The following is a 26,782-nucleotide window of genomic DNA, read 5'->3' as shown; positions in this document are numbered from 1 at the left end:
AGTGCCGGGGCAGCTGCGGCTGATATTCTCGGCTGCGGGAGGGGGGAGTGAGGCGGGGGACATTAACCCTGCCCCTCTCCCTCCCCAGCCTGAGAATATCGGGCCGCCGCTGTGTGCTTACCTCGGCTGGATGGTAAATATGCAGCGGAGCCCACGTTCTTTGTTTTCTATATTTCCGTTTTCTTTCTATGTGTGTTCTATGTGTCTGTGTTCTATGTCTGTGTGTGTGTGATCTGTGTGTTTACTCTCTGCTCCGCTTTCTCTTCCTGTAATGACATCACTTCCCTGCAAAACCGCAAGCGATGTACATTACCGGAGGTAAACCGCGAAATACCGCAGGGAATAACGCAGGAAAACGCAATGAACCACACAGAATTTGCTGCCTGTGTTATTCCCTGCGGGATTTCACGATTACATTGCAGTCAATGGAGTGAAATCCCGCAGCGACGTGCGGAAAAGAATTGACATGCAATTGTTTTTGCTGCGGGAATCCCGCAGCAAAACATGCAGCTGTCAAATTCCGCCTAGTGCGCACAGGATTTTTTTTGCCCATAGGTTTTGCTGGTGATTCACTGCAGAGATGTTATGAACATTTTCTGCAGCGAAACATGCAGCAAAACCGCAAAAAATCCGCGGCAAAATCCGGTAAGTGCGCACAGCCAGATTGGTTTGTCAGTCTCCACAAGGAGAAAACGTTTCCCCTTAGTACATGTCTAGTATCACTAGACCACTTGTAAATCAGTTATACAGTAGCTTCTCCTCACCCATTCCGTATGGGACGACACATCACACATCATTGCTTACTATAATAGCTGCAGTTCAAGAACAGGGGGCGTGACGTCCCAGATGCTCTGTACAGTCTTCTGATGCTTCCGCAGAGGGGCTGCAGAAGCAGCTATAGGAGACTGACTGATACAGCACAATGATGTATTGTAACGTCCAATACGGGAGGGGTGAGGAGCGGCTTCTGTATCCTTGAATTAAAAGTGGTCTAAAGATACTACCTAGAAGTGTACTAGGCATCTCAGCTTTATAGCGTATGAGTGCAGGGACAGTACACAAATGTTTTTATCTCCCCATAAGTATCCATTTAAAGAACAGACAAAAACAATATATATGTCTTCTATGTAAAATGTATAACCAACCTTTTATTCTTATTGGGATTTCAATCCCCCTTAGCTTTTTTCTATTACGATCTCTAAAAGTGGTATTCAACTTTGTAGGACAGTATTCTAATATGCTGACCTTACTTCTGGGTCACTTTAATAATAATAATATTCACCTGGATAAATGCCGTATAAATGATGTCTCCAGTGGCGGATCTCTTTTCAGAATGTGGGCACCTCTTGCGTGAGGTGGCTCTGTTTGATATTTGGAGATGAAAACACCCTGAAACCTGACAATACTATGCTGTTAGTCTACATACTCAACCTTGTCCTGAATAGATCTGGCACTGGAAAACGATCTGGTGATTCCATATGTGAATAGTGTTAGAACAATCTCCGGTCACTTTCCTCTTCAGGTCACCCTGCAATTTTCAATTACACTATTACATAGAAATGTATTGTGGAAACTAAACCCCTAAATCGGTTGTCCCTTATTGACAGAGCGTTCACCTGTTTGCAGACCTCGCCTGATAACTGCGGAAATATAGACATTTCCTCTTTAGACGCAACCAAAACATTTGATAGCATTGAATGGTGCTGTTTCTAGTGTACTTTAAATCAGATGGGATTTGGCAACATTTTCATTTCTTAGATCAAGGTACTATATTCAAGTCCCAGGGCTAGAATTTGAGCCAGTTGTAAAATATCGCAGCAATTTCAGCTATTCAGGGTCACACAACATGGCGTCTCCCATCAGGTAGTCCAAAACAATCCAGGGATTTATATATGGCTCTATTAATAGTAATATTGCATTATATTACTGAATACACAAACTTTACACCAATATGGCAGAACCCCGGATTTCCCAGAATTTGCTAAATTGAGAAATATTATACAATGTCTACAAATGGGAATTATTTTGAACCCATTGCTTGTACAATAGATACATAGTACACAAGCCCGTACATTTCATATTTATTACAATTCTGATATATATTATTCATTTAAAAGCTAAGCTTTAACAATCCCAGAAAATTATTATGGTTTCTCTCTAGTTTTGTGAGAGTAGAGGGGACATCATTTTCCTGTAGAGTGGACTGTACAATGTACGAGAAGTTCAGAATTGCTCATAAAAAATGTGTCACACTCCGGGCATTTGTAGGGTTTACTGATATTGTGAACTTCTTGATGCTTGAGAAGAGTGGAGCTGTACCTGAATGATTGACCACATTCAGAACAAGTATATGGTTTTTCCCCTGTGTGAAGTCTGTGATGCCTGGACATACTGGATTTATCATTAAAACATCTACCACATTCAGAACACACAAATGGCTTTTCTCCAGTGTGAATCCTCACGTGACGGACAAAGTGTGAACGATCTGAAAATGATTTCTCACATTCTGAACAGGAAAACTGTTTTTCTTTGGCATGGTATTGCTGGTGTTTCTCGAGGAGGGCATTATTCCTAAAACAAGTTCCACACTGAGAACAAAGAAAAGGCACATCACCTGTGTGGACCTTCTCGTGCTTAAGAAGCTGGTAATTTCTAGTGAATCGTTTGCCACATTGTGAACATTCGAAAGGTTTCTTTCCTGTGTGGATTTTACAGTGGGCCACCAGTTCATACTGGTTCATGAATCTTATCTCGCATTCTGGACATTTAAATGGCTTTGATATGAGATCTGTGTGCATTCTCTGATGTCTGCTGAGGTATGAGCGGTCACTAAAGGACTTCCCACACTCAGCGCATGTGTATGGCTTCACCCCAATGTGGACACTCTGATGTCTAATGTAGTGGGTGATTTTGGAAAAAGATTTTCCACATTTAGAACACAAAAATGGCTTCTCCCTGATGTGGGTTCTCTGATGAAGGGAAAGAAGCTGCCTATTTGGGAAATCTTTATTGCACTTTGGACACATAAATGTTTTTAATTTTTGTTCCTGATTTTCTGCATTCAAAAGTTTAACTGGGTTTCTTTTAAGAACTGTGTTCTCCATGTTTTCAGCCAATTGTCCATTATCAACTTTGTCTTTTACCGGATGATATAACACAGTTATGGCTTCTGTCAGTTCATCTTTCTTGGTTTGTACAAAATACCTGTTATATTGGGCTGGGATATTTTGTTTCGAGTAATTCAAGTCCACCTTTGTGAGGTTTATTTCATCACAAGACACTAGTTCTTCCTTAATCTGAAGACATGGATATTGACATGCAAGATCCGTAGGTGTGGATATTTGGGGGGCTTGGAGGATTCCTCCATTACATGATACTGGTCCCTCTTTATCATGAGGAGGAGAATATTGCAGCACATGTTCTGTGACCATGTTTGGACACGACTTGATAGGCTCCTTAAGATTATCCATGTTGTTTGATGTTATTACTGAAGTCCTTGTTTTCTTCTCTCTTGAAACATCATCTTTAAATCTTTTTACTGTGGTTTGCATTTGGGTGGGTGTTGGTCCATGACCTCCTGCCATTGTACATATACTACTGCAGTCACCTGTTATAAAGGAAAGACATTTAATATTGGGATATAATTACCCATTCACTCCAGCTAGGAATATATAGAATATATAGGCAAGTAAACAATAACGAATATATTTTGCAGAACCATAAAGAAAAAGATTGGTGAGAAAGAAATCGTGTGTGTGTGTGTGTGTGTGTGTTCAATACAAAGGAGAGGCATATGACTCACACCTTAGAAAAGACCAGGGGGCATTAATTATGTGAATTATGTGTAGAGGAAAGGCGATTCGGGCAGCTAAGTAGTAAATGGTTCTTTATAATTAATGCAGTCAGACTGTGGAATGCCCTACCGCAAGAGGCAGTAATGGCAGACATTTATAAGGGGCAGGATGTTTTTCTCACGATAAATGGCATTGTGGGTTATAAATAATCTAGCAATGGAAAATGTATAACTGGTGGAGAAATATTGAACTAGGTGGACATATGTGATTTTCACCCTATGTAACCCTTCAAAAAGCATCTTGTTGCAAATCTGTAATTTAGAGTAGTTGGTTACTTGTCTATCAGAACAAAAGAATCATCAACTCTAAAAAGATTCTCAAAGACTTACAATGGCCCCTCAGGAAGAGATGTCTACCAGTGATGTTATTACACAGCTAAAGACAAAGCAATCAGAATATGAACTGATTTCTCTAGTGACCATTATTGGAAATCTGAATGCCTGGGTAATATCCTGCATAAGAACTTTAAGTATATGGGACTATACCCGTTTAAGGGAACATGACAGCTAATACTTGCTGCCCGATACGTGGGCAACCTGTATCAGACACTGTATGATTTCAGTCAGGTTTGTTTAATAGCCGCTGACCACCAAGCTGCACAGGTGACTAGTCGTACAGGCGGGTCCGCAGCAGCTTCTTCCTGACCGCTGCACTAGAATGACAGGTGTCATTGTAAATAAGCACACAAGGAGAAACCATTAATCAGAGAGGGTGGGGAGAAGCCGCTGGGAACCAGCTTTTCCAACTAGTCTCCTATGCGGCTCATTCCCTGGTGGCTATTAAAATATGTTTTTCCCTGAAACGCAGCAGCATTAGAGTTGAACATACAAGGCACACAAACAGGGTTTGATACATGCTACCCATTGATGGAGAGGCATGTATTAGCTGTTTGGTTCCCTTTAAATCTGGAGCATGTGTCAGGCTATTAAATATGAATTGTTTTAGAGTAATTCATGAAATGTGACTTACTTCTCACTTCAGTTCCTGGCTGAAAAGTTTCCGGTGGAGTTTTTAATTCAGTACATTTTAGAAAAACATGTTCATAAACTGCATGCACCATTATGACAAGGTCAGCAACAAAAAAGTCAGGATTTATCACAAAAAAAAGCAACTAAATTTCGCAAATGACCAGAGCCACGGTATGTACATATGGGGATTCCTTGCTACTGCAATAAATCATGGTACAGATACAGAGCATCACAATCTAGATGGGTGGTTTTCATTGTCAGACCTCTTAGTGTTTCTAGTTATAGACAGCGGTTTGTGGATTTTACAATCAAACGTTTTTGCCTATCTGAAGAGCATTATCATATTACACCTATAAACAAATGCATTTTATTGGAATTGTATGTAATATGCCAGCAAAAAGAAGCAAATATTTGTGAAATATAAGAGGAAATGATGAATGGTTTTCTAAATATTTAAAAAATATAAATCTGAAAATTTTGACGTGTACTGTATTTGTGCAGTATTCAGCCCCTGTGAGTCAATAGTTTGTAGGACCACCTTTCACTGCAATTACTGCTGCAAGTGTTTTGGGGTATGTCTCTACCAGAATTACACATCTTCCACCACCATGTTTGATGGTGTTCTCAGAGTGATGTAGTGTTAGTTTTCTGCCACACATAGCATTTGTATTTAGCCCAAAAAGTTATACTTTGGTTCTACTTGACCAGTACATCTTCTTCCACTTGGCATATAGGGGACACAAATAACGTGACGAAGAAGGTGCTCTGGTCAGATGAGAATAAAGTAGACATTTTTGGGCTAAATGCAAAACGTTGTGTGTTGCAGAAAATTAACACTGCACGTCACCCTGAAAATACCATCCCCATCATCAAACATGGTGGTGGCAGCATCATGCTATGGGGAGACTTTTCATCAGCATAAATACAGTGCCACCTTCCGAAAGTATTCGGCCCCCTTGAATTTTTCAACCTTTTCCCACATTTCAGGCTTCAAACAAAGATAAAAATTTAAATTTTATGGTGAAGAATCAACAACAAGTGGGACACAATTGTGAAGTCAAACAAAAATTTATTGCTTAAACTTTTTTAAAAATAAAAAACTGAAAATTGGGGCATGCAATATTATTAGTCCCCTTTACTTTCAGTGCAGCAAACTCACTCAAGAAGTTCATTGAGGATCTCTGAATGATCCAATGTTGTCCTAAATGACTGATGATGATAAATATAAGGCTAAGTTCACATTTCCGCTAAAATCTATCAGTCACAATCCGCTGCTCTTGTAAACAGCGGAATCCGTTTAGCGGATTCCGCTGCTCCCATAGACTTGTATGAGCAGCGGATTGTGACTGATGATGCTGCGTTGCACCCTCCGCCCGACTGATCAGTCGTGGAACGACTGACCGCCGGGCGGGAGGAACGCAGCATGTAACGTTTTTTGAGCAGCGAGATCCGTCGGATTTCGCTGCGCATGCTCTCTGGCTCCCTGCACACGTCACCAGCTTTGGTTGGTTACCCGATATTTACCCTGGTTACGGTGCAAGGAGCCAGCGCTAAGCGGTGTAGGCCCGTAACCAAGGTAAATATCGGGTAACCAAGGTAAACATCGGGTGCTTTGCTGTTACCCGATATTTAGGCTGGTTACGTGTGCAGGGAGGCCGACACTTCCCCGCTCGGCCCCGCCCCCTCCCGCACTCCGCACATGTATGTACACACACACACACCTGTCCCCAGCCATGCAGACAAGCACTGCCACTGACACCCTCGTCTGGCCCCGCCCCCCGCTCGGCTCCGCCCGCTCCCGCACGTGCACACACATACATACACACACACCTGTCCCCAGCCATGCAGACAAGCACTGACACCTTCGTCTGGCCCCGCCCCCTGCTCGGCTCCGCCCCCTCCCGCACTTTGCATGTGCACACACATACATACATACATACATACATGCACATACACACACTCACTCACACATACACTCACCTGTCCCCAGCCATGCAGACCGCAGCACTTCTACTGACATCCTCAGCGCCTGGCCCCGCCCCCCGCTCGGCTCCGCCCCCTCCCGCACTTTGCATGTGCACACACATACATACATACATGCACATACACACACTCACTCATACATACACTCACCTGTCCCCAGCCATGCAGACCGCAGCACTTCCACTGACATCCTCAGCACTTGGCCCCGCCCCCCGCTCGGCTCTGCCCCCGAACTCCGCCCCCCGCACACAACGGAATCCGACAAAGAATTCTGTTCTTTGTCATCCGTTGTACAGCGTTGAACAGCGCATCAGTCACATGCGTCAAGCGACGCATGTGACTGATACAAATCAACGGAAATGTGAACTTAGCCTAATCCACCTGTGTGTAATCAAGTCTCCGTATAAATGCACCTGCTCTGTGATAGTCTCAGTGTTCTGTTTAAAGCACAGAGAGCATCATGAAGACCAAGGAACACAACAATGTTAGAATGGCCAAGTCACAGTCCAGACCTGAATCCAATCGAGAATCTGTGGAAAGAGCTGAAAACTGCTGTTCACAAACGCTATCCATCCAATCCCACTAAGCTTGAGCTGTTTGCAAAGGAAGAATGGGCAACAATTTCAGTCTCTCGATGTGCAAAACTGATAGAGACATACCCCAAGCGACTGCAGCTGTAATCGCAGCAAAAGGTGGCGCTACAAAGTATTAACTTAAAAAGGGGCCGAAAAATATTGCACGCCCCACTTTTCAGTATTTTATTTTTTATAAAAGTTTAAAATAAGCAATAAATTTCGTTCAACTTCACAATTGTAGCCCACTTGTTGATTCTTCACCATAAAATTTAAATTCTTTATGTTTGAAGCCTGAAATGTGGGAAAAGGATGAAAAATTCAAGGGGGCCGAATACTTTTTCAAGGCACTGGAGTAGCAGTATTTGCAGTGAAAGGTGGTCCTACAAAGTATTGACTCAGGGGGGCTGAATACAAATTTTCAGATTTATATTTTTTCAATACTTAGAAAACCATGTATTATTTCCTTTACACTACACAAATACTTGCTACTTAGTATTGGTATATCACATAAAATACATTTAAGTTAATGGGTGTAACATAAAAAAAAAAAAGTAGAAAAGTTCACACGTTATGTATCCTTTTTCAAGGCACCGATTATAATCACTGTATAGAACAGATTTCAGGTATTATATTATAATATAACCACAGACTGAACAGATTTTACCTGGTGATACTTCTAGGTCCTCCATCAGGACATCCTTGTAGAGATCCTTCTTGTGTTCCTCAATGTATTCCCACTCCTCCATGGAGAAATGGACAGTGACATCCTGACACCTTATAGGAACCTGACACATAATGATACAGTCATCATCCAGACACATCATCCTTGAGTTACTGTATAATGTCCCAGTATTCCCAGCAGTGCTCACCTCTCTAGTTAGCAGCTCAATGATCTTGTTAGTGAGGTCTAAGATCTTCTGCTCATAGTTTCTATCATGTAACAGAGACTTAGGTGAAGACCCCTTCCCGATTGAGATCTGGTTCTGACGCCATCCTAGTGAGATGCTCGGATAGTTGCTGGAGGTTACACATTCTCCAGAGGTCTTCTTCATCACTGTATAATCCTATGTATGAAGAGAAACATTGTTTAATGACATTTTATATACATTCCCAGGATCCCTAACCTCTCTAGTCATGCCTGTTATTAATAGGGACAGGAGTCTGTCTATGTTAGATATTTTCCAGAATGTCTCACCTATATGGTCATGTCTGTGTATTAAAGACATTTTCCAGTGTTTTAGATTTATTCAAGGTATCAAGGTAATCAACATATGGTTTGGAGTTGAAATTCAATGCCAGATGCAGCAACTTGGACATATGTTTATCACTGTTAAGAAGTATCCCTATAACACGTTAGCAATGACCACTGTACATGTGCTTTCACTATAGGGAACAGGCTTAGGAGTTGAGACTGCACACCATGGAGTAATTTGGCATAGGTTTAACTTCTTAAATGCCACTGTCAAGCAAGACAGCAACATCTAGTACACCTCTAACATGGTTACCTTCAGGTTGAGGAGTCCATTGACACCCCCCCCTCCCGCCCTCCACCCTGCAAAATGCCATTGCTAAGTGCAGTTGGGTTTTCTTGGCAGTTAGGGGCCTTCTGAAGTCCTCTATGTCTGGTATAATTCTAATGAACCTGTAATATTCATAAGACATCAGTAATTTTACAGTGCAATGACTGTGTATTGTATAGACCAGGGGTCTCAAACTCAGCTGTGTGTATGGGCCACACATAGAAAAAACAATTGAGAGGGGCCGCATTCTTTGCAGGACCCAGTTACATTTTTAGGGATTCCATTAATTTTTTTTACACACCTTTTGGGCCACTTTTTTTGAACAGTTTTTGCTTGTTTATTATGACAAATCTGCACATTTTTGTTTATGTATAAAAAAGCATTTTTAATGGCAAAAAAAAAAAATAATTCATGCTTTGATTTTGTTTTTTACCTTTTATCACCTTCTTGTAATATTGTTTTACAATTAACAGCATCATGTAGTAATCTTAGCCAACATCTTGTAGTAATGTCCTCATGCTGCAGTAATGTCCCCATCCGTGTGCCCTGTAGTAATGTCCCCCATCCTGTAGTATTGTGCTCAATAGTACAGTAGTATTGTACCCCTCCTTGCAGTATTGTGCCCATCCTTGTAGTATTGTGCCTATCCTTGTAGTAATGTGCTCATCCTTGTGCCCTATAGTATTGTGCCCAGTAGTATTGTGCCCATCCTTGTGCCCTGTAGTATGGTGCTCAGTCTTGTAGTATTGTGCCCATCCTTGTGCCCTGTAGTATTGTGCTCATCCTTGTAGTATTGTGGTCATCCTTGTATTGTGCTCATCCTTGTGGTATTGACCCCAGTAGTATTGTGCTCATCCTTGTGCCCTGTAGTATTGTGCCCATCCTTGTGCCCTGTAGTATTGTGCCCATCCGTGTGGTATTGTGCCCAGTAGTATTGTGCCTATCCTGTAGCATTGTGTTCATCTTTGTGCCCAGTAGCATTGTGCTCATCCTTGTGCCCAGTAGCATTGCGCCCATCCTGTTGTATTGTGCTCAACCTTTAGTAATACACAAAAAAAACCCTCATCTTTCCTCAGTTCCCTCTTATTAGGCCCACGATCACTATTTGCAGCGTTTTAGATGCAGCATGTTTCAGTTGCGTCCAAAAAGCTGCGATGTGCAGTACAAGCAGAGTGGACAGGATTCCTAGAAATCCCATACCACCGTTTGTGTACTGCTCGCAGCAAACACTGACCTGCGGTGTGGCTTTCAGAAGACGCAGCATGTCAGTTCTTTGTCTAGGGCGCGAGTCCTGAGAGTGGGCACGTACTTTACTTTCTTGTTGCAGCCAGCAGACCCGGTGATGATCACAGCTCTGCAGTGGGCCGGCGCCGGCACGGCTTTACAACAGTTGAATAATTTGCGGTGCTGCGCAGAGGAGCTCTGTGCACTATAGCAATGGCTGTGTCGGCCAATCAGATGCAAGGTGACGACATCATACAGCGACATCACTTCCTTGCATCTGCTTGGTGGGCAGGAGCCATTGCTATAGTGCGGACAGCTCCGCTGTGCGGCGGCGGCACCGCAAATGAATCAACTGTAATAAAGCCGTGCCGGCGCCGGCCCACTGCAGAGCTGTGATCGTCAGGGGGTCTGCGGGCCGCAACAAGCAGCCTAAGGGGCCGCATGCGGCCCGCGGGCCTCGTGTTTGAGACCACTGGTATAGACGATCAAGAAATTGTAGGTTGAGTCTATTAAGAAGACTAATATAAAAATTCAAAACATTTTTTCCATTTTTAAAAACATAGGTACATGTTTAAAGAGTAGCTAAACATTTATTAATATTTTTAGCATTTTATTGTCCTTTTAATTGTAATCAGATTGATGTGGGAAGACGTTCTCCTGAGACTTCTATTGAGCAAAAAAGGAATGCACCTGGAATGTGTGCCTAAGCACGCAGAAAGATCGGAGTACGGATACAATAATGTGTATAGTTGTTTTACTGCATCTGTTTGCATTTAAAAGAACAACAAAAAAATGTTAACAAAATGTTTAGTTACTCTTTGAATCAATTACTTTTCCCCAAATGTAAATAGCAAAACTATAAGAAAAAAAAATAATGACATTTTGTATTGCCACGTGCATAAATTATCAGCTTTCCCTGCTGCAGATCTACCAATTCTCTACATGCTGAGATCTGTATAACCCTATCCACATCATTGATTGGCAGCTCTTTATTTATAATAGGCAGAAAGCTGCAAATCAGTGGAAGAGGCGGTGTTATAAACAGCTCATAATTATGGACGACTACATACATTGCAGGTTTACTAGTCCTCTCAATCAAATCTCAATTTTATCACCAAGAGATTATTACTAAACTACAAAAAGCAGCTCAGTAAGTGACATCACTGGAATCAGGGAGTCTGCCCCTACATCATGGTGCTCTTAGATGAGGTAACAAAAAAATGTTAACATTCTCTTTAATCCCTTCACGACCTTGGATGTACCGGTACCTGATTTAACTAGTTAAATCCCACTGTCAATATCTGACAGCGGCATTTAATGTGGTCCAGCGAAGATTGCGCATTTCCCTGCTGTGATCATGGGGCACCGATGGGTTGTCATTACAGCCAGAGGTCAGCTGATGACCCCTGTCACTGTCATGACGAAGTTCCAGTAAATGTAAAACTATACATGTTTGGTATCTACGAACTCATACTGACCTGGGGAATCATAATGCCAGGTCAGGTTTACCATATAGTGAACATTGTAAGAAAAAAAAAAATAAGAAAAAATTGCGGCATTGCATTTTCTTTTGCAATTTTGGAATTTTTTTCTGTTTTCCAGTACAATATGGGGCAGAATGAATGGAGTCATTCAAAAGTACAGCTCGGCCCAAAAAATACAAGCCCTCATATGGCCACATGGATGAAAAATAAAAAAAGTTATGGCTTTTGGAAGAAGAAGAGATAAACGAAAATGGAAAATTGTCCAGGGGTGAAGGGGTCATAATAAGACAATCATAGACCAAAAAGCTTTGGCAACAGCATTTTTCAAAGGGGAACAAAGGGGTCTGGCATTTGAATTGAAACTGGCGGAACCTTATCCCCATAATCATCTTTTGGGGAGATCAGTAGATCCCCTCATACATTAGATGGTCGATGGCAGTACTGTCGGCTTTTATAGAGTTTAATCTAATGTGTGTTGTCTGTAGACATTGTGGAGTAAATGGAGAGTCTACCAATGCCTCCAAATATATGTATCTCTGAGTCTTTACAGCCGTAAAATGACTGATCTTCCAGTGAACACCACTGCCCAGTTGTTCTGCTAAATAAGGGGTGGTGGATACCCTCATAAATAAGAGAATACACAAAAATCAGAAAGAAAACAGACAGACATGTCATGAGACATTATCCTAACACCTCCTCACCTCTCCAGTTAGCAGGTAGATGATCTCAAAGGTTAGGTCAAGGATCCTCTCAGTCACCTTGCATTTGTCCTTTGCCATTTTGTACTAATTTGTCTTTGGTAAAATCTCCCGAGTGTGGTCACAGATTATAGCAGATGATCATCTTTGTGTGACCTAAGGAAAGGCCTCAGCTGCTATCCAGTATCTGCAGGAATAAAAGATAGTCACCCTGCTGACTTCTCCATATCTACCGTATTACTATATATTACAATCCGAGGGCATTGGACATTGCGTATTTGATGAGTTTTTTACCTCAGTATTTGTAAGGCCATATGCACACAAGTATTTGGTGAGTTTTTTACCTCAGTATTTGTAAGGCCATATGCACACAAGTATTTGGTGAGTTTTTACCTCAGTATTTGTAAGGCCATATGCACACAAGTATTTGGTGAGTTTTTTACCTCAGTATTTGAAAGGCCATGTGCACACGCTGAGTATTTGGTGAGGTTTTTTACCTCAGTATTTGTAAGGCTACATGCACACAAGTATTTGGTGAGTTTTTGTACCTCAGAATTTGTAAGGCCACGTGCACACAAGAATTTGGTGAGGTTTTGTACCTCAGAATTTGTAAGGCCACGTGCACACAAGTATTTGGTGAGGTTTTGTACCTCAGAATTTGTAAGGCCACGTGCACACAAGTATTTGGTGAGTTTTAACCTCAGGTGACTTTTTTTTAGCTGTGTATGTGTAATGTCACGTGCACAAATTGAATATTTGGTATTTTTTTTACCTCAGTAGTAGTAAGCCAAAACGATAAGGCTGCTTTCACACATCCGGTTTGTGCTGAGCGGCCCAATCCGGCTCAAAAACCTATGCAACGGATGCGGCGAAAAAAACGGATCCGTTGCATACGTTTTTCCATGCAGCCCGTCCGGTTTTTGATGGATGCGGTTTGATACTGAGCATGCGCAGTACAAAAAAACTGCAATCCGGCGGCCGGATGCGTTTTTTGCCGCAGGACGCCGCATCCGGTCTCCATAGGCTTATATTGTGAATCGCGCCTGATCCGGCGCGATGCAGTTTTTTCGCCGCAACATTCCATCCGGCCGCCGCATGGGCTAAATATTCCGCATCTGGCAAAAAACGGACGCAACGCAAGGCCATGCAGCACAATACGGCGCTAATGCAAGTCTATGCGGGGAAAAAACGCAACCGACGGCAAAAAAAAAGATTACATTTTTTCTGCAGAGCGCCGTATTGTGCCACACGGCAAAAAACGGATGTGTGAAAGCAGCCTTAGTGGAACAATCAGAGGAAAAGTATAATGGAAACACGTGCATCACTTCTGTATTTATCACCCACTCCAGGTTTTGGCTACAAATGCTGAGGTAAAAAACCTACCAAATACTCACAGTGTGAACGTGGCCTTACAAATTCTGAGGTAAAAAACTCACCAAATACTTAACGTGTGCACGTGGCCTTCTAATGAAATACTTGCAACCACACTGATGTTGCTACTGGAAACGTAGCGATAATAAAATATTACGCTACAGTGGTTGTATAATCCTGCTAAAATTATAAATTATAGTGCCAGATACTTTCCAAGCAGGCATGCCATGTGCTACCTAAATAATGGAAATAAAGTTGATCTGTGATGAAAATATGCTATCTATATTATATCAGGTCAGGCCTGACGGGCTATTATACCAAAGGTGAAATATATTGGCTCAATTTAGTGTTTTTTTACCAGACATTTGGCGTAAAACACTGAATAAATCACCAAATTTTTGAGCAATTCAAGGTTGCATAAAGATTGTGTGACTTAGCACTACCACGGCAGTTTTACACAGTTTTGTCAAACTGTCACAGTCTGACGGCTCAGCTTGTCTATATCATGAGCTACGGCATGCCTTACAGAAACCTTACTCCAGTGCATGACTGGAGTAACATTTGTGACAAGGTGCACAGAGGTGCTCACCACTTTCTAAACGCATCGGATTCATTAGGATTTCTCCGATGCCTATGACTCCAGCATGCCCCTCATCAAGACTGTTGTGAACAACACCAGTCTTCAAGAATCGGGGCCTATGTGTTTGTATAATGGCCAAATAGAAAGAATACAGCAGATTCAGAAATACAAGGCTGTGTTAACACACATATGTTTGAGCCTCCATCATGGGTTCCATAATTTTCTAAGAAAGAAAAATGGCAGCAAACATGGCACTATTTCTTCAAGTAAAATGACAGGCATGTTAAAGAAGTTTTCCGGATTCAAAAAACACATCCATCGGCTGCAGTTTGTTTTAAAAAAATGAACTGTACTTTACTCACTCTACCCGGTGAGACTCCACTGCTGCTCCCAGAGTCTGTTATTGTGGCGCCCTAGGACCTGGTCGCCACAACAGCATTGCCCTCCCAAAGGGTTAATGCTGAGCCTGGAGGTAATTGGGAGATCCATTGGCCAGCAGGTTTAACACCCAACACAGTTCTCCCTCCGGCCAGCAGGGGGAGCTCTGAACCTGGAATTCCAGGGAGCCTTCCTCTACCTGACCAGAGGGAGGAAGTGGAGTCAGTCTGAAGGGAGTAGTGGAAGTGAACAGACGCAGAGTGAGCTGTCCTGTGAATCTGGGGCCTGGAGCTGGAGCAGCTTGGCCCAGAGAAGCAGGAATAGCTGAGAGGCAGCAGAGAGACTCAGACATCGGAGTCTGTGGTTGCCAGGGTATAAAATCCGTCCCTGGTAGCCGAGTCCGAAGGGCAGGAGAGCTGCAAGCCCCTGGCCCAGAAACATCCAAGGTACAGCTGTAGCATCAGGGCCCGGTGTGGACTCCAGCGGAGAAGCACCAGAGAGAGGGTCTGCGCAGCCACCTACAGAAAGAAGGGACGTGCTATTGGTCCCAGCAGCGAAGAGGGCCATTGCTGGATTCAGAGAAGCAGGGTCCTATCATCACAAAGCAAAGTACAGGAGTAGGCCTCATACTCAGCTGGCCAGAAAGATCATCCCAAGTACTTCCAGGCCGACCGGATCCCCATCACCACCTGTAACGGTCTCCCAGGACTGGACTGTTCCCAGAGTAAAAGAGGAGAAGGTAAAGAGACTGTTGTTTGTGCCTGGTTCTTTCCTCGCCTGTCGGCCCTGCACCGTGTTAGCCACACAACACCATAGACTTTCACGGGCACCAACGGTATCCCGGGGCATCGCTCCACCTGTGGGGAGCAGTACCATCATAGCTGCCATAACATCACCCCGGAGTTCTCCCATAGCAGCGGCGGCTTAATAGCCGCATACCACAGGTGGCGTCACGAACATTAACTTTAACTCATCAGCCACATATTCAACTGACACCCACCAGGGCCACGGAGCCGGGCCCAGCCACCACTGACTACCACCGGACTAGTCCGGCCCGGCACCGGGTGTCCCATAGCCCTGGGGTGGGCGAGTCAACTTTTGGCGTCACGAACAGGATTTCGTGCCCGGTCACACCGGGTACTGTGCGCCTGAAGAATTGCGCTTTAAAGACTGTATTACTGCGTGTTTCACTGTTTGAAAACTGCCGCCGCCATTAGCCTCACTGAGCGCAGGAAGAAGGGGGGCGTGCCTGACAAAGAGCGCGAAGGGAGCGCGCCATCAGAGCAGAGCGCTGTTAACCCCGCGCGACCCAGAAGGAAATTTGAAAAGTGAACGGAGCCTGGTAAGGTTCACTAAGGGGGAGGAAGATGTCCGACGCAGAGGGAGGGCAGGTGGCTGCCATAGCCCGAGACGCCGCAGCACCAGCCGAAGCGATCCCTGTCGCCGTCGCCCCATCCCCCGCTGTAGCGCCGGTAATGCCGATCACCATGCCGTACATACCGGGCGCAGAATGGCTGCCGCAGTACTCCGGGGAGTCCCATACCTTGAGCGACTTCAGAGAAAGCCTGCACAGCTTGTTCCGGGTGTATCCGCTGACTGAGAGCCAGAAGGTGGGCATATTAATGGGACAGCTAGCCGGCGCAGCCCAGCGTGAAGTGAAGTCCTGGCCTGATACAGATAAAGGGACAGTAACCCAGATACTGGCCAAGCTAAAGAGTACTTTTGACACCCGCACCGCAGCAGAGATAAAGATGAGATTCTTTGGGTGCAAGCAGCGGGCCACAGACAGCATAAGGGACTATGCCCTAAACCTGCAAGAGGCCCTGAAAGCGGTTAAACAAGTGGACCCAGAGAGTGTACGTGAGGAACACAAACTCCTAACTGAGCAGTTCATAGAGGGGCTCCTGTCAGATGCCCACAGGACCCAGCTGCGTATCATGGTCCTGCAGAACCCTGCTCTGGACTTTGCAAAGTTTAAGGACCAGGCCATCCGGGTACTGAGAGAATCTACACCGAATGACCCAGTACCCCTCCGGCCTCTTGCTATCACGTACCCCGGGGTGGTGCCTGCAACACGAGCCACTGCAGGGGCTGAGGCGCAGTCCCTGGATAAGGATCCCACTGCAGAGCTCAGACAGCAGGTCCAGGAGCTGACCAAGACTGTGGCTGCCCTTGCCAAGACCGTGCAGTCTCTACAAGTGACCCCATCGCCTGCAAGAATCGAGTTGGCCTCCAGCCCAGATGACGTCCCATGGATGCGACAGAGGAGGGTTCCGCCGACCCGAGGCAGAGACACAGACCGGTATGATTCAACGGGACAACCGATCTGCCGCCGCTGCAGCCAGGCGGGCCACATTGCACGATACTGTCCTTTAAATGGGCCGAGCCTGGGGCCAGGAGCCGACCCCCAGGTGTAAGGAAGCCCGGCTCAACACCCAGCCGCAGCAAGTATGTGGGAGGACGACCGGTCCTTCCTATTGTGCTGGATGGGATCCCTTTGAATGCCCTCCTGGATACGGGGTCCCAGGTAACAACCATCCCCTACAAACTGTACAAAAGATATTGGGCTGATTCAGACATTGACCATGGCCCAGATGATGATTTAACAATTGTGGCCAGTAATGGTCAGCCCTTACCTCAAATTGGGTACAAAGAAGTAACCATTAAAGTGGGGCGGGTAGAATTGCCATGTCAGGGGATGATAATTGTAGATATTGATCGCAAAGAATCTGACCCATTGGTAACCATTGGTACAAATGTGATAGAAAATTGTGTTGCCGAAGTGATAATTTTGTTGCAACAGGCGTCTGAAACTGCCAGCTCCGGGCAGCAGCGTGCCCTACAGAGGGAGATCAGAGCCCTGATGAGGAGGCAGCAGGTAGAGCTGGCCGGAGGAGAAATTGGCAGTGTGAGGGTAAGTGACCCCCTCCCCATTGCAATACCCCCAAGAAGTGAAATGTTGATATGGTGTCGGGCAGCAATAGGCCTCAAGGGTCAGGATTACCATGCCTTGGTAGAACCGGTGTATTCAGACAGCAGGCCTGGAGTCCTGATAGCCAGAGGGGTAGCAGACGTCCGCAAGGGGAGAGTGCCCATCCGTGTCCTGAATTGTGGGGAGGAGGAAGCCAAATTGCCCCGGTACGCCACTGTAGCAAAACTGTACACTGTCAGCAACAACACCATCAAAGCAGTGGAACCCTTGATCCCGTCCGACCAGGCGGAAGACAATGGCTCCAAGGGGCAGCTGGAAGACTGGTGCCAAAACTTACATGTGGGCACCGACTCCACCCCCTCACACCAAAAGCATGGGGTTTACCGGGTGGTACAGGAGTACGAGCGGGTCTTCAGCAAACACCCCCTAGATTTTGGGCAGGTGAAAGGGGTTAAACATCAAATCCCCACGGGTGATCATCCTCCCGTTAAAGAGAGATACCGCCCTGTACCCCCCGCACAGTATCAGCGTGCCAAAGAAATGTTACGGGAAATGAAGGAGGCCGGGGTTATCAGAGATAGTTGTAGCCCCTGGGCAGCTCCACTAGTGCTCGTAAAGAAAAAAGATGGTACAATGAGAATGTGTGTAGATTACAGGCAAATTAACCGCATTACACATAAAGATGCTTATCCACTACCCAGAATAGAGGAGTCACTAACAGCCTTAAAGTCAGCTAACTATTTCTCCACCTTGGATCTCACCAGTGGGTATTGGCAGGTTCCCGTGGCAGAGGCGGACAAGGAGAAGACTGCATTCACGACGCCAATGGGCCTCTGCGAGTTCAACTGTATGCCATTCGGGCTCTGCAACGCCCCAGGGACATTCCAACGGTTGATGGAGTGCTGCTTGGGCCACCACAACTTCGAAACCGTGCTGTTGTACCTGGATGACGTTATAGTCTACTCCAAGACTTATGAAGACCACCTGAAGCACTTAGCAGAAGTGTTTGAGTCTTTGTCAAAATATGGCCTGAAGATCAAGCCGTCCAAATGTCACCTCTTGAAGCCAAAGGTACAGTACCTGGGTCATGTGGTCAGCGCAGAAGGTGTGGCACCTGATCCGGAGAAAGTCACCGTAATCAAGGACTGGCCAAGACCCACCACGGTAAAGGAGGTGCGGCAGTTCCTTGGGCTGGTGGGCTACTACCGAAGGTTCATTGATGGTTTCACCAAGATAGCAGCGCCCCTTCAAGATCTCCTGGTGGGCCAGCCAAAGCAGGCTAAGAAGCAGAGCCCTCCCTTTGAATGGAGCAGCCAACTAGAAACATCCTTTGTCCAGCTGAAAGGGGCTCTCACGGGAGAAGAAATTCTGGCCTACCCTGACTACAGCCAGCCGTTTGTACTGTATACAGACGCCAGCAACGTGGGCCTGGGAGCCGTGTTGTCCCAGGTGCAGGGAGGCAGAGAGAAGGTGATAGCGTACGCCAGTAGGAAGCTTCGGCCCACAGAAAGGAATCCAGAAAACTACAGTTCCTTCAAGCTGGAGTTCCTCGCTATTGTTTGGGCAGTGACTGAACGCTTCAAGCACTATCTGGCGTCGGCCAAGTTCACCATCTTCACGGACAACAATCCGTTGACACACCTGGCAACAGCCAAGTTAGGTGCGTTGGAACAGCGGTGGATGGCCCGGCTGTCTAACTTTGACTTTACCATCAAGTATCGGGCTGGCAAGAAGAATAACAATGCTGATGCGCTGTCCAGAATGCCTCACTTACCCGAATCTGGAGAAGACCTGGATGAACTCGAAGAGATAGAGTTACCGGCTTTCCATCATCAGGGTGTTTCCCAGTGTGAGCATGCTGTGGGAGTGAAGCGCTCGAGCCAACACGAGGTCTCGGTTAACCCATTACTCCACCATAATTGGGAAGAGACACAGAACGGTGACCCGGCTGTGCGATTGGTCAAAGAAAAGCTAGCACAAGCTGAGACTCATCTTGGCCCAGATGCTCCAGAAGAAGCCCAGCAGTTGTGGAAAGAGAGGGGACGACTGTTCACCTACCAAGGCAAGCTCTGCAAGAGATATGTCAACTATCGAACAAATGAACTTGTCTGGCAGATAGTGGTTCCGCAGAGGGATGCTTCAATGGTCCTAGCAGCGTATCATGATAACGCCGGGCACTTCGGGTGGAAGAAGTTGGAGGCCTTACTCCGTGATCGGTTCTACTGGGTGCACATGAGAAAGATGATCGAGAAATGGTGCCGAGACTGTGGCCCGTGTAACTTGAGGCGGAAGGATGATGCCAGCCAAAGGTCTCCCCTACAGCCAATTGTCACGAAGCAGCCCCTGGAGTTGGTGGCCCTGGACCACGTGAAGTTAACACCAAGCCGGTCAGGCTATGTGTACGCCCTCACCATTGTGGACCATTACTCTCGTTTCCTGGTAGTAGTGCCTGTGAAGGACCAGACAGCCAGGACGGCAGCTAGAGCGTTCCAGGCATCCTTTTGTCGACCGCACGGCTATCCGGAAAGGGTACTGACGGATCAGGGTCCTGCATTCGAGGCTGAAGTGTTCCAAGAGTTCTGTAACATGTACGGTTGTAAGAAAATTCGAACCACACCGTACCACCCCCAGACCAATGGACTGTGCGAGAAAATGAACCATGTGGTTATTGATATGCTGAAGACCCTACCGCTGGAAGAGAGGAACCAATGGCCAGAAAAGTTGCCAGATCTGGTAGACTTGTACAACCACATCCCAGTGAATTCGACCAACTGCAGCCCCGCTTACCTGATGCGAGCCAGACCAGGCAAGTTGCCTGTAGACTTTGAGATGGGGACTGTGTCGCCTGAGGCGGTTCAAGAAATAGAGGATTGGGATGCAGAACGGCAGCAGCGGTACCGTAAGGTCCAGGAGTGCGTGGAAAGGAGCCTGTCTCAAGCAAGAACGAGACAAGAACAGCAGTACAATCAAACGGCCCCAGCAACTCCCTTAGCACCTGGAGAACAAGTCCTCAAGAAGAAGCGGAGGACGCATAAATTGGATGATCAGTGGGAAAACGAGCCCTACACCATTATCCCCTCCAACTTTGACAACAGTAAGGTGTGCCTCATAAGCAAGGATGAAGGCAAGACTTGTCAAGCAGTATCCAGAGACCGCCTGAAGACGTGCCCTGAGCGGTGCAAAGTTCAAAAGGAAGTGGAGGAAGTTCGAGAAGAGGGGGAAGAGATGATACAAACAATCCTCGGCAAATTCCCCAAGACTTGGACCCGCATAAATGGTGCCGTAGTGGTACCGGTCCTGACGTTCCCACAGTTGGTCGAGCCAGAAACAGAACAGGTTCCGGATCCACCCAAAGAACCGTCCGCCCCGACACGAGGTGACACGCCAGCAGTGGAACAGGAGGATCAACCCCCTGTCAGTGGTGAACCTGTCATACCCTTGGCGACTCTTAGACCACATGGGCGATCATCATGCATACCTATTGGGGTTAGGCCTACCGGTAGTGCTGAGATAGGAGACACACTAAGTAGTCAGGGACAAACACCAGAGCTACGCAGGTCCCAACGCAGCACTCGGGGACAACCCCCTCTAAGGTATAGGGAATCAAATGTATAAAGGAGAAAGAAAGAGTATTTATTGGAATGTAAATAGTTATGCGAAATGTCTGTAATGTTGTGTACAAAATGTTTTTCTTTTTCTTTGATTGTGAAAATGGACAATTGGGCCACTGGACTATGGGTGGCCAACACCTAAATTGTTCATAGTTAGCACCAGTGTGCTCGACACCCCTGAAGAAAAACCCGTCCGGCGTGCATAGAGTGGGGTCATCAATGCTCTGACGCACGCCCAGAGCCTACGTTGGGGGTTTTATCGCGGCGGGTCCCCCATGGAGCAGTGTAATGGACACCCGGCAGGGAGCCACACTGGACTCTTATAGTACTGTTTGAATTTGTAACGTTAAAGAGAATGTGCCTCCCATATTGGGATGAAATGTATGACATGTTATGTGTTGTTTCCACAGTCCGGGAGTACTGAATTTAACTAAGGGGGAGTGTGGCGCCCTAGGACCTGGTCGCCACAACAGCATTGCCCTCCCAAAGGGTTAATGCTGAGCCTGGAGGTAATTGGGAGATCCATTGGCCAGCAGGTTTAACACCCAACACAGTTCTCCCTCCGGCCAGCAGGGGGAGCTCTGAACCTGGAATTCCAGGGAGCCTTCCTCTACCTGACCAGAGGGAGGAAGTGGAGTCAGTCTGAAGGGAGTAGTGGAAGTGAACAGACGCAGAGTGAGCTGTCCTGTGAATCTGGGGCCTGGAGCTGGAGCAGCTTGGCCCAGAGAAGCAGGAATAGCTGAGAGGCAGCAGAGAGACTCAGACATCGGAGTCTGTGGTTGCCAGGGTATAAAATCCGTCCCTGGTAGCCGAGTCCGAAGGGCAGGAGAGCTGCAAGCCCCTGGCCCAGAAACATCCAAGGTACAGCTGTAGCATCAGGGCCCGGTGTGGACTCCAGCGGAGAAGCACCAGAGAGAGGGTCTGCGCAGCCACCTACAGAAAGAAGGGACGTGCTATTGGTCCCAGCAGCGAAGAGGGCCATTGCTGGATTCAGAGAAGCAGGGTCCTATCATCACAAAGCAAAGTACAGGAGTAGGCCTCATACTCAGCTGGCCAGAAAGATCATCCCAAGTACTTCCAGGCCGACCGGATCCCCATCACCACCTGTAACGGTCTCCCAGGACTGGACTGTTCCCAGAGTAAAAGAGGAGAAGGTAAAGAGACTGTTGTTTGTGCCTGGTTCTTTCCTCGCCTGTCGGCCCTGCACCGTGTTAGCCACACAACACCATAGACTTTCACGGGCACCAACGGTATCCCGGGGCATCGCTCCACCTGTGGGGAGCAGTACCATCATAGCTGCCATAACATCACCCCGGAGTTCTCCCATAGCAGCGGCGGCTTAATAGCCGCATACCACAGGTGGCGTCACGAACATTAACTTTAACTCATCAGCCACATATTCAACTGACACCCACCAGGGCCACGGAGCCGGGCCCAGCCACCACTGACTACCACCGGACTAGTCCGGCCCGGCACCGGGTGTCCCATAGCCCTGGGGTGGGCGAGTCATTATTGTCTGCAACACTGACATTGCACCAACAGCGCTGCAGACAATCAGTGAGCTGCCGGCCCTGAGCAGCCCGTGCTGTCAACTTGGGCATAGCCACTGAGCTCAGTTATTATAGGCTGCAGCGCTGTTGTAATGACGTCCCTTAGACCCTATTACAGTTAATTCATACGATTGCCCACCATTTGTGTCTTTCATGGAACAGATCTGTTTCCTGTGTGTATTCCATTCCATAATCAGACCAAAGTGAGACATGTTTACGAAGTTTTATGTAGATCATTGGTTCACAAGAAAAGAAAAAAAAAAAAAGGGACACCCCTAACAATAGAACAGCATAGGATTAACAAAAAATGAACTTCTGAAAGAGTAACCATCATTTTAGTTTTTAGACTTAATAAATTAATACTAGATGTGAAAATAAGAAACTTTGTAATATATTTTATCAGAGAAATCTGTTTATTTCCCCTCCTGGACTGATCATTCAGTCTCAAAAGTGTCAATTGCTGTGTAAAGTCGGTCTTCTGTGATTACAGTCTTTCCCATTACTGACATAGGAGATGACAGTTGGTGCTCATAAAGTTCTATGGAGAACTGTAACTGACATTTCAGGAGAACTTGCAGCGGAATGTCTCCAGCTCATCCAATCACTGAATCTTAAAAACACCAACTGCCATCTATCTCGGTAATGTCTTCCCTGAATATAGAGGTTACCCAAGAAGTAAAGGGGGCTTTACATGCAACGATATCGCTATCAATAAGTCGTCGGGGTCACGGAATTTGTGATGCACATCCGGCGTTGTTAGCGACGTCGTTGCGTGTGACACCTATAAGCGAGTGTTAACGATCGAAATTACTCACCTGATCGTTGACACGATTCATTTCCCAAATATCGTTGCTGCCGCTGGTGCAGGACGCAGGTTGTTGGTCGTTCCTGAGGCAGCACACATTGCTAGGTGTAACACCCCGGGAATGACGAACAACGTACCTGCGTCCTGCCGGCAACGAGGTGGGCGTGTCATTAATGTGGCTGGTCTTTACCCCTCCGCTTCTATTGGCGGGCCGCTGTGTGATGTCGCTCCGACGCCGCACGAACCTCCCCCTTAAAAAAAAAGAGGTTGTTCGCCGCCCACAGCGACGTTGCTAGGAAGGTAAGCATGTGTGACGGGTACTAGCGATTTTGTCCGCCACGGGCAGCGATTTGCTCGTGACGCACAAACGACGGGGTCGGGTGCTTTCATGAGCGACATCGCTAGCAATGTCGCTGCGTGTAAAGCAGCCTTTGGAGTGAATGATCAGTCCTGGTGGAGAATAACACAGATTTGTCTGATAAGATATATTACAAAGTTTTTTATTGCCATGTGTACTATTGATTTAAGAAATAAAAATTAAATTTAATCTCACATGTTTGGAAACTTGTGTCTCTCCTGCCTCCAATTACCCGTCTCCGACTGATGACTGCTGTGCTCGGATGTATCAGCGGCTGTCACTTACTGAACTCCCACTGATATATGAGAAGCCGATACATGAGCTCAGTGGACTCCAGCTGCCATTATGTCCCCCCACTCTTGCTAATAGAACAGGCATTTACTTAGAGCCATTATATATGTCCCCTAAAATGACAACATTCATAATACCCTCCCACTAATTACATTTCCTGCTTCTTAATAAGAAGCCCCATTATACATTATCAGCCATTACATTATGCTGCACACATCATACATCAGACTTATTACCTTCCTTTGTAAGTTAGATTGTTTCTCACATGCAGCAGGGAGAGTAAGGCAACCTGGAAGTAGTTGGTGACGCAAGGCGTTATGGGAGTTGTAGTTTCTGGCTGTTGCTAGAACAGTAACCACAAGAGGGAACACTGTTCTTTCTTTTTTGTCCTATATTGCGGAGCCATCTTGGGTGTGACTAGTGCTCATGTTTAGATTTAGATATACAGACCTATGGCACTAATTACACTGTGATACTAATACATTTTATTTTATCTTATGCTTATGTATAGGCAAGACGCAATTCAAAAGAGTTCCACAACTTTTTTATTATTATTAATTATTATTATTATCTTTATCTTAACTTTATCACCTAAGTTTAGGGTCATTTAGATATTTCCTTATTTTTGAAAGAAAGCACATTTTTTTTCAATGAAGCTAACATTAAATTAAACAGAAATACACTCTATACGCTATTAATGTGGTAAATGACTATTCTAGCTGCAAACGTCTGGTTTTGAATGCAGTATCTACATACTATAGGTTCATAGAGGCCCATTTCAAACAACCACCACTCCAGTGTTCTAATGGTACATTGTGTTTGCTAACTGTGTTAGAAGGCTAATGAATGTTTAGAAATCCCTTGAAAACCCTTGTGCAAGTATGTTAGCACAGCTTCCTTTGAGCTAGTTGAGAATCTGGAGCATTACATTGTTGTTTCCATTAAACTCTCAAAATGGCCAGAAAAAGAGAACTTTCATGTGTGTACTACTCCCTTCAGAGGAGAGCACAAACAGGCTCTAACCAAAATGCTGAATCAGTGTATTTCTTACGTCCAGGGTATGAAGTTTTTCCTCTTTCTGATTTTTGGGGAAGGGAAAAAAGAAAGGTAGGACTATCTCCTGAGATCTATGAAATGATCTGGACACTTTGGCGGGCTTTACACGCTGCAACATCGCTAGCAATTGCTAGCGATGTCGAGCGCGATAGCACCCGCCCTCGTTGCACGGCCGATATGTGGTGATCGCTGCCGTAGCAAACATTATCGCTACGGCAGCATCACACGCACATATCTGCTCTGCGACGTCGCTGTGACCGGCAAACCGCCTCCTTTCTAATGGGGTGGTTCGTTCAGTGTCACAGCAACGTGACAGCAGCATCACTAAACCGCCGCCCAATAGAAAAGGAGGGGAGGAGATGAGCGGCCGGAACATGCCGCCCACCTCCTTCCTTCCTCCTTTTCCAGTAGACGGAGGTAAGGAGATGTTTGTCGTTCCAGCGGTGTCACACATAGCGATGTGTGCTGCCGCAGGAACGACAAACAACATCGTACATGCAGCAGCAACGATATTATGGAAATGAACGACGTGTCAACAAGCAACGATTTTGCAAGTTTTTGCGCTCGTTGATCATCACTTATTTGTATTACACGCTGCGATGTCGCTTCCGGCGCCGGATGCGCGTCACTAACGACATGACCCCGACGATATATCGGCAGCGATTTCGCAGCGTGTAAAGAACCCCTTTGGGTAAATTGGCAGGGTCTGTTTTCAAGGTTATTCTAGCATCTAAAATGAGAGTGTAAGGAGGGTTGGCAGCTAGAGCTAGTAGATGGATTATTCTCCTGGCTGATGTGACTGCAACTAAAAATACAGTTTTTAAAGTACCTTAAGTGAAGCCTGATCTAGGGGCTCAATGGGAGGCCCTGTAAGGGAATCCAATACTAAATTTAGATCCCAAGGAGGAATCTTTAGGGAAGGAATCGGAGCAGTTCTCTGGCAGGATTTCAAGAATCTTCTGACGCAAAGATTCTCTGCTAAATCACAGTCGTAAAGCGCCGCTAAAGCTTTAAACTGGACTTTAAGAGTGCTAACTGCTAAGCCCAGTTCCAGTCCTTTCTGTAAGAAATCTAGAATGAAACCAGAGGCACCTCCCCAACCGGAAGCTCCCCAGAGGAGGAGAGGAACTTGTTCCAAACCCTACCATAAATCTTAGTGGTTATAGGCTTTCTGCTGTTTAAGGGTGTAGAAATCAGATTCTCTGAGAATCTACGGCTCGCTAATAGGTCCCTCTCAAATCCAAGGCCATCAAATGCAGACCTGGAACTGGAGGATGAACAACTGGGCCCTGAGAGAGAAGGTCCGGGATTCCTGGAAGAATCCAGGGTTCCAAAAGAGACATTATTTTGAGTCAAAAATTGCATTGAATGGCGGCTCAAAAAATCTGACGTCACATTTGCCACCCCTTTTACATGCAGTCCCAAAAGCAAGATGGAAAGATTTTCTGCTAAGGACAAAATCTCCTGAGCTGCCTTCATAAGGCCTCTTTTACACGTCCGTGAAAATCACGCACGTTTTTCACGGACGTGTCAGAGGTGCGTTT

At 45.9% G+C, this 26,782-nt stretch overlaps 1 protein-coding gene across 1 annotated transcript; it reads right to left on the bottom strand.

Moving 5' to 3' along the window:
* Positions 1-1,261: 1,261 nt before the first annotated feature.
* LOC142311198 (uncharacterized) lies at positions 1,262-24,488 on the bottom strand. Its single transcript, XM_075349392.1, has 5 exons — positions 24,419-24,488; positions 12,310-12,493; positions 8,250-8,444; positions 8,045-8,165; positions 1,262-3,607 (listed from the first exon to the last, which is right to left on the bottom strand). The coding sequence occupies exons 2-5, from the start codon at positions 12,385-12,387 to the stop codon at positions 2,184-2,186; spliced, it is 1,818 nt and encodes a 605-aa protein (XP_075205507.1). The 5' UTR covers positions 12,388-12,493; positions 24,419-24,488; the 3' UTR covers positions 1,262-2,183.
* Between the last annotated feature and the right edge of the window lie 2,294 nt (positions 24,489-26,782).

Source organism: Anomaloglossus baeobatrachus, chromosome 5 (genome assembly GCF_048569485.1).
Source record: "Anomaloglossus baeobatrachus isolate aAnoBae1 chromosome 5, aAnoBae1.hap1, whole genome shotgun sequence".
In the NCBI taxonomy this organism is placed as follows: domain Eukaryota; kingdom Metazoa; phylum Chordata; class Amphibia; order Anura; family Aromobatidae; genus Anomaloglossus; species Anomaloglossus baeobatrachus.
Note: the sequence above shows the minus strand (reverse complement) of the source record. Positions and strands in the feature narration are given on the sequence as shown.

What these genes read in the sequence shown, in the direction of transcription:
- LOC142311198 (XM_075349392.1), bottom strand. Translation starts at nt 12,387, where the DNA reads ATGGCAAAGGACAAATGCAAGGTGACTGAGAGGATCCTTGACCTAACC. An exon ending in TCTACCTGCTAACTGGAGAG is followed by an intron (nt 8,445 to 12,309) that starts GTGAGGAGGTGT and finishes CTTCATACATAG; the next exon opens with GATTATACAGTGATGAAGAA. An exon ending in TTGAGCTGCTAACTAGAGAG is followed by an intron (nt 8,166 to 8,249) that starts GTGAGCACTGCT and finishes ATTATGTGTCAG; the next exon opens with GTTCCTATAAGGTGTCAGGA.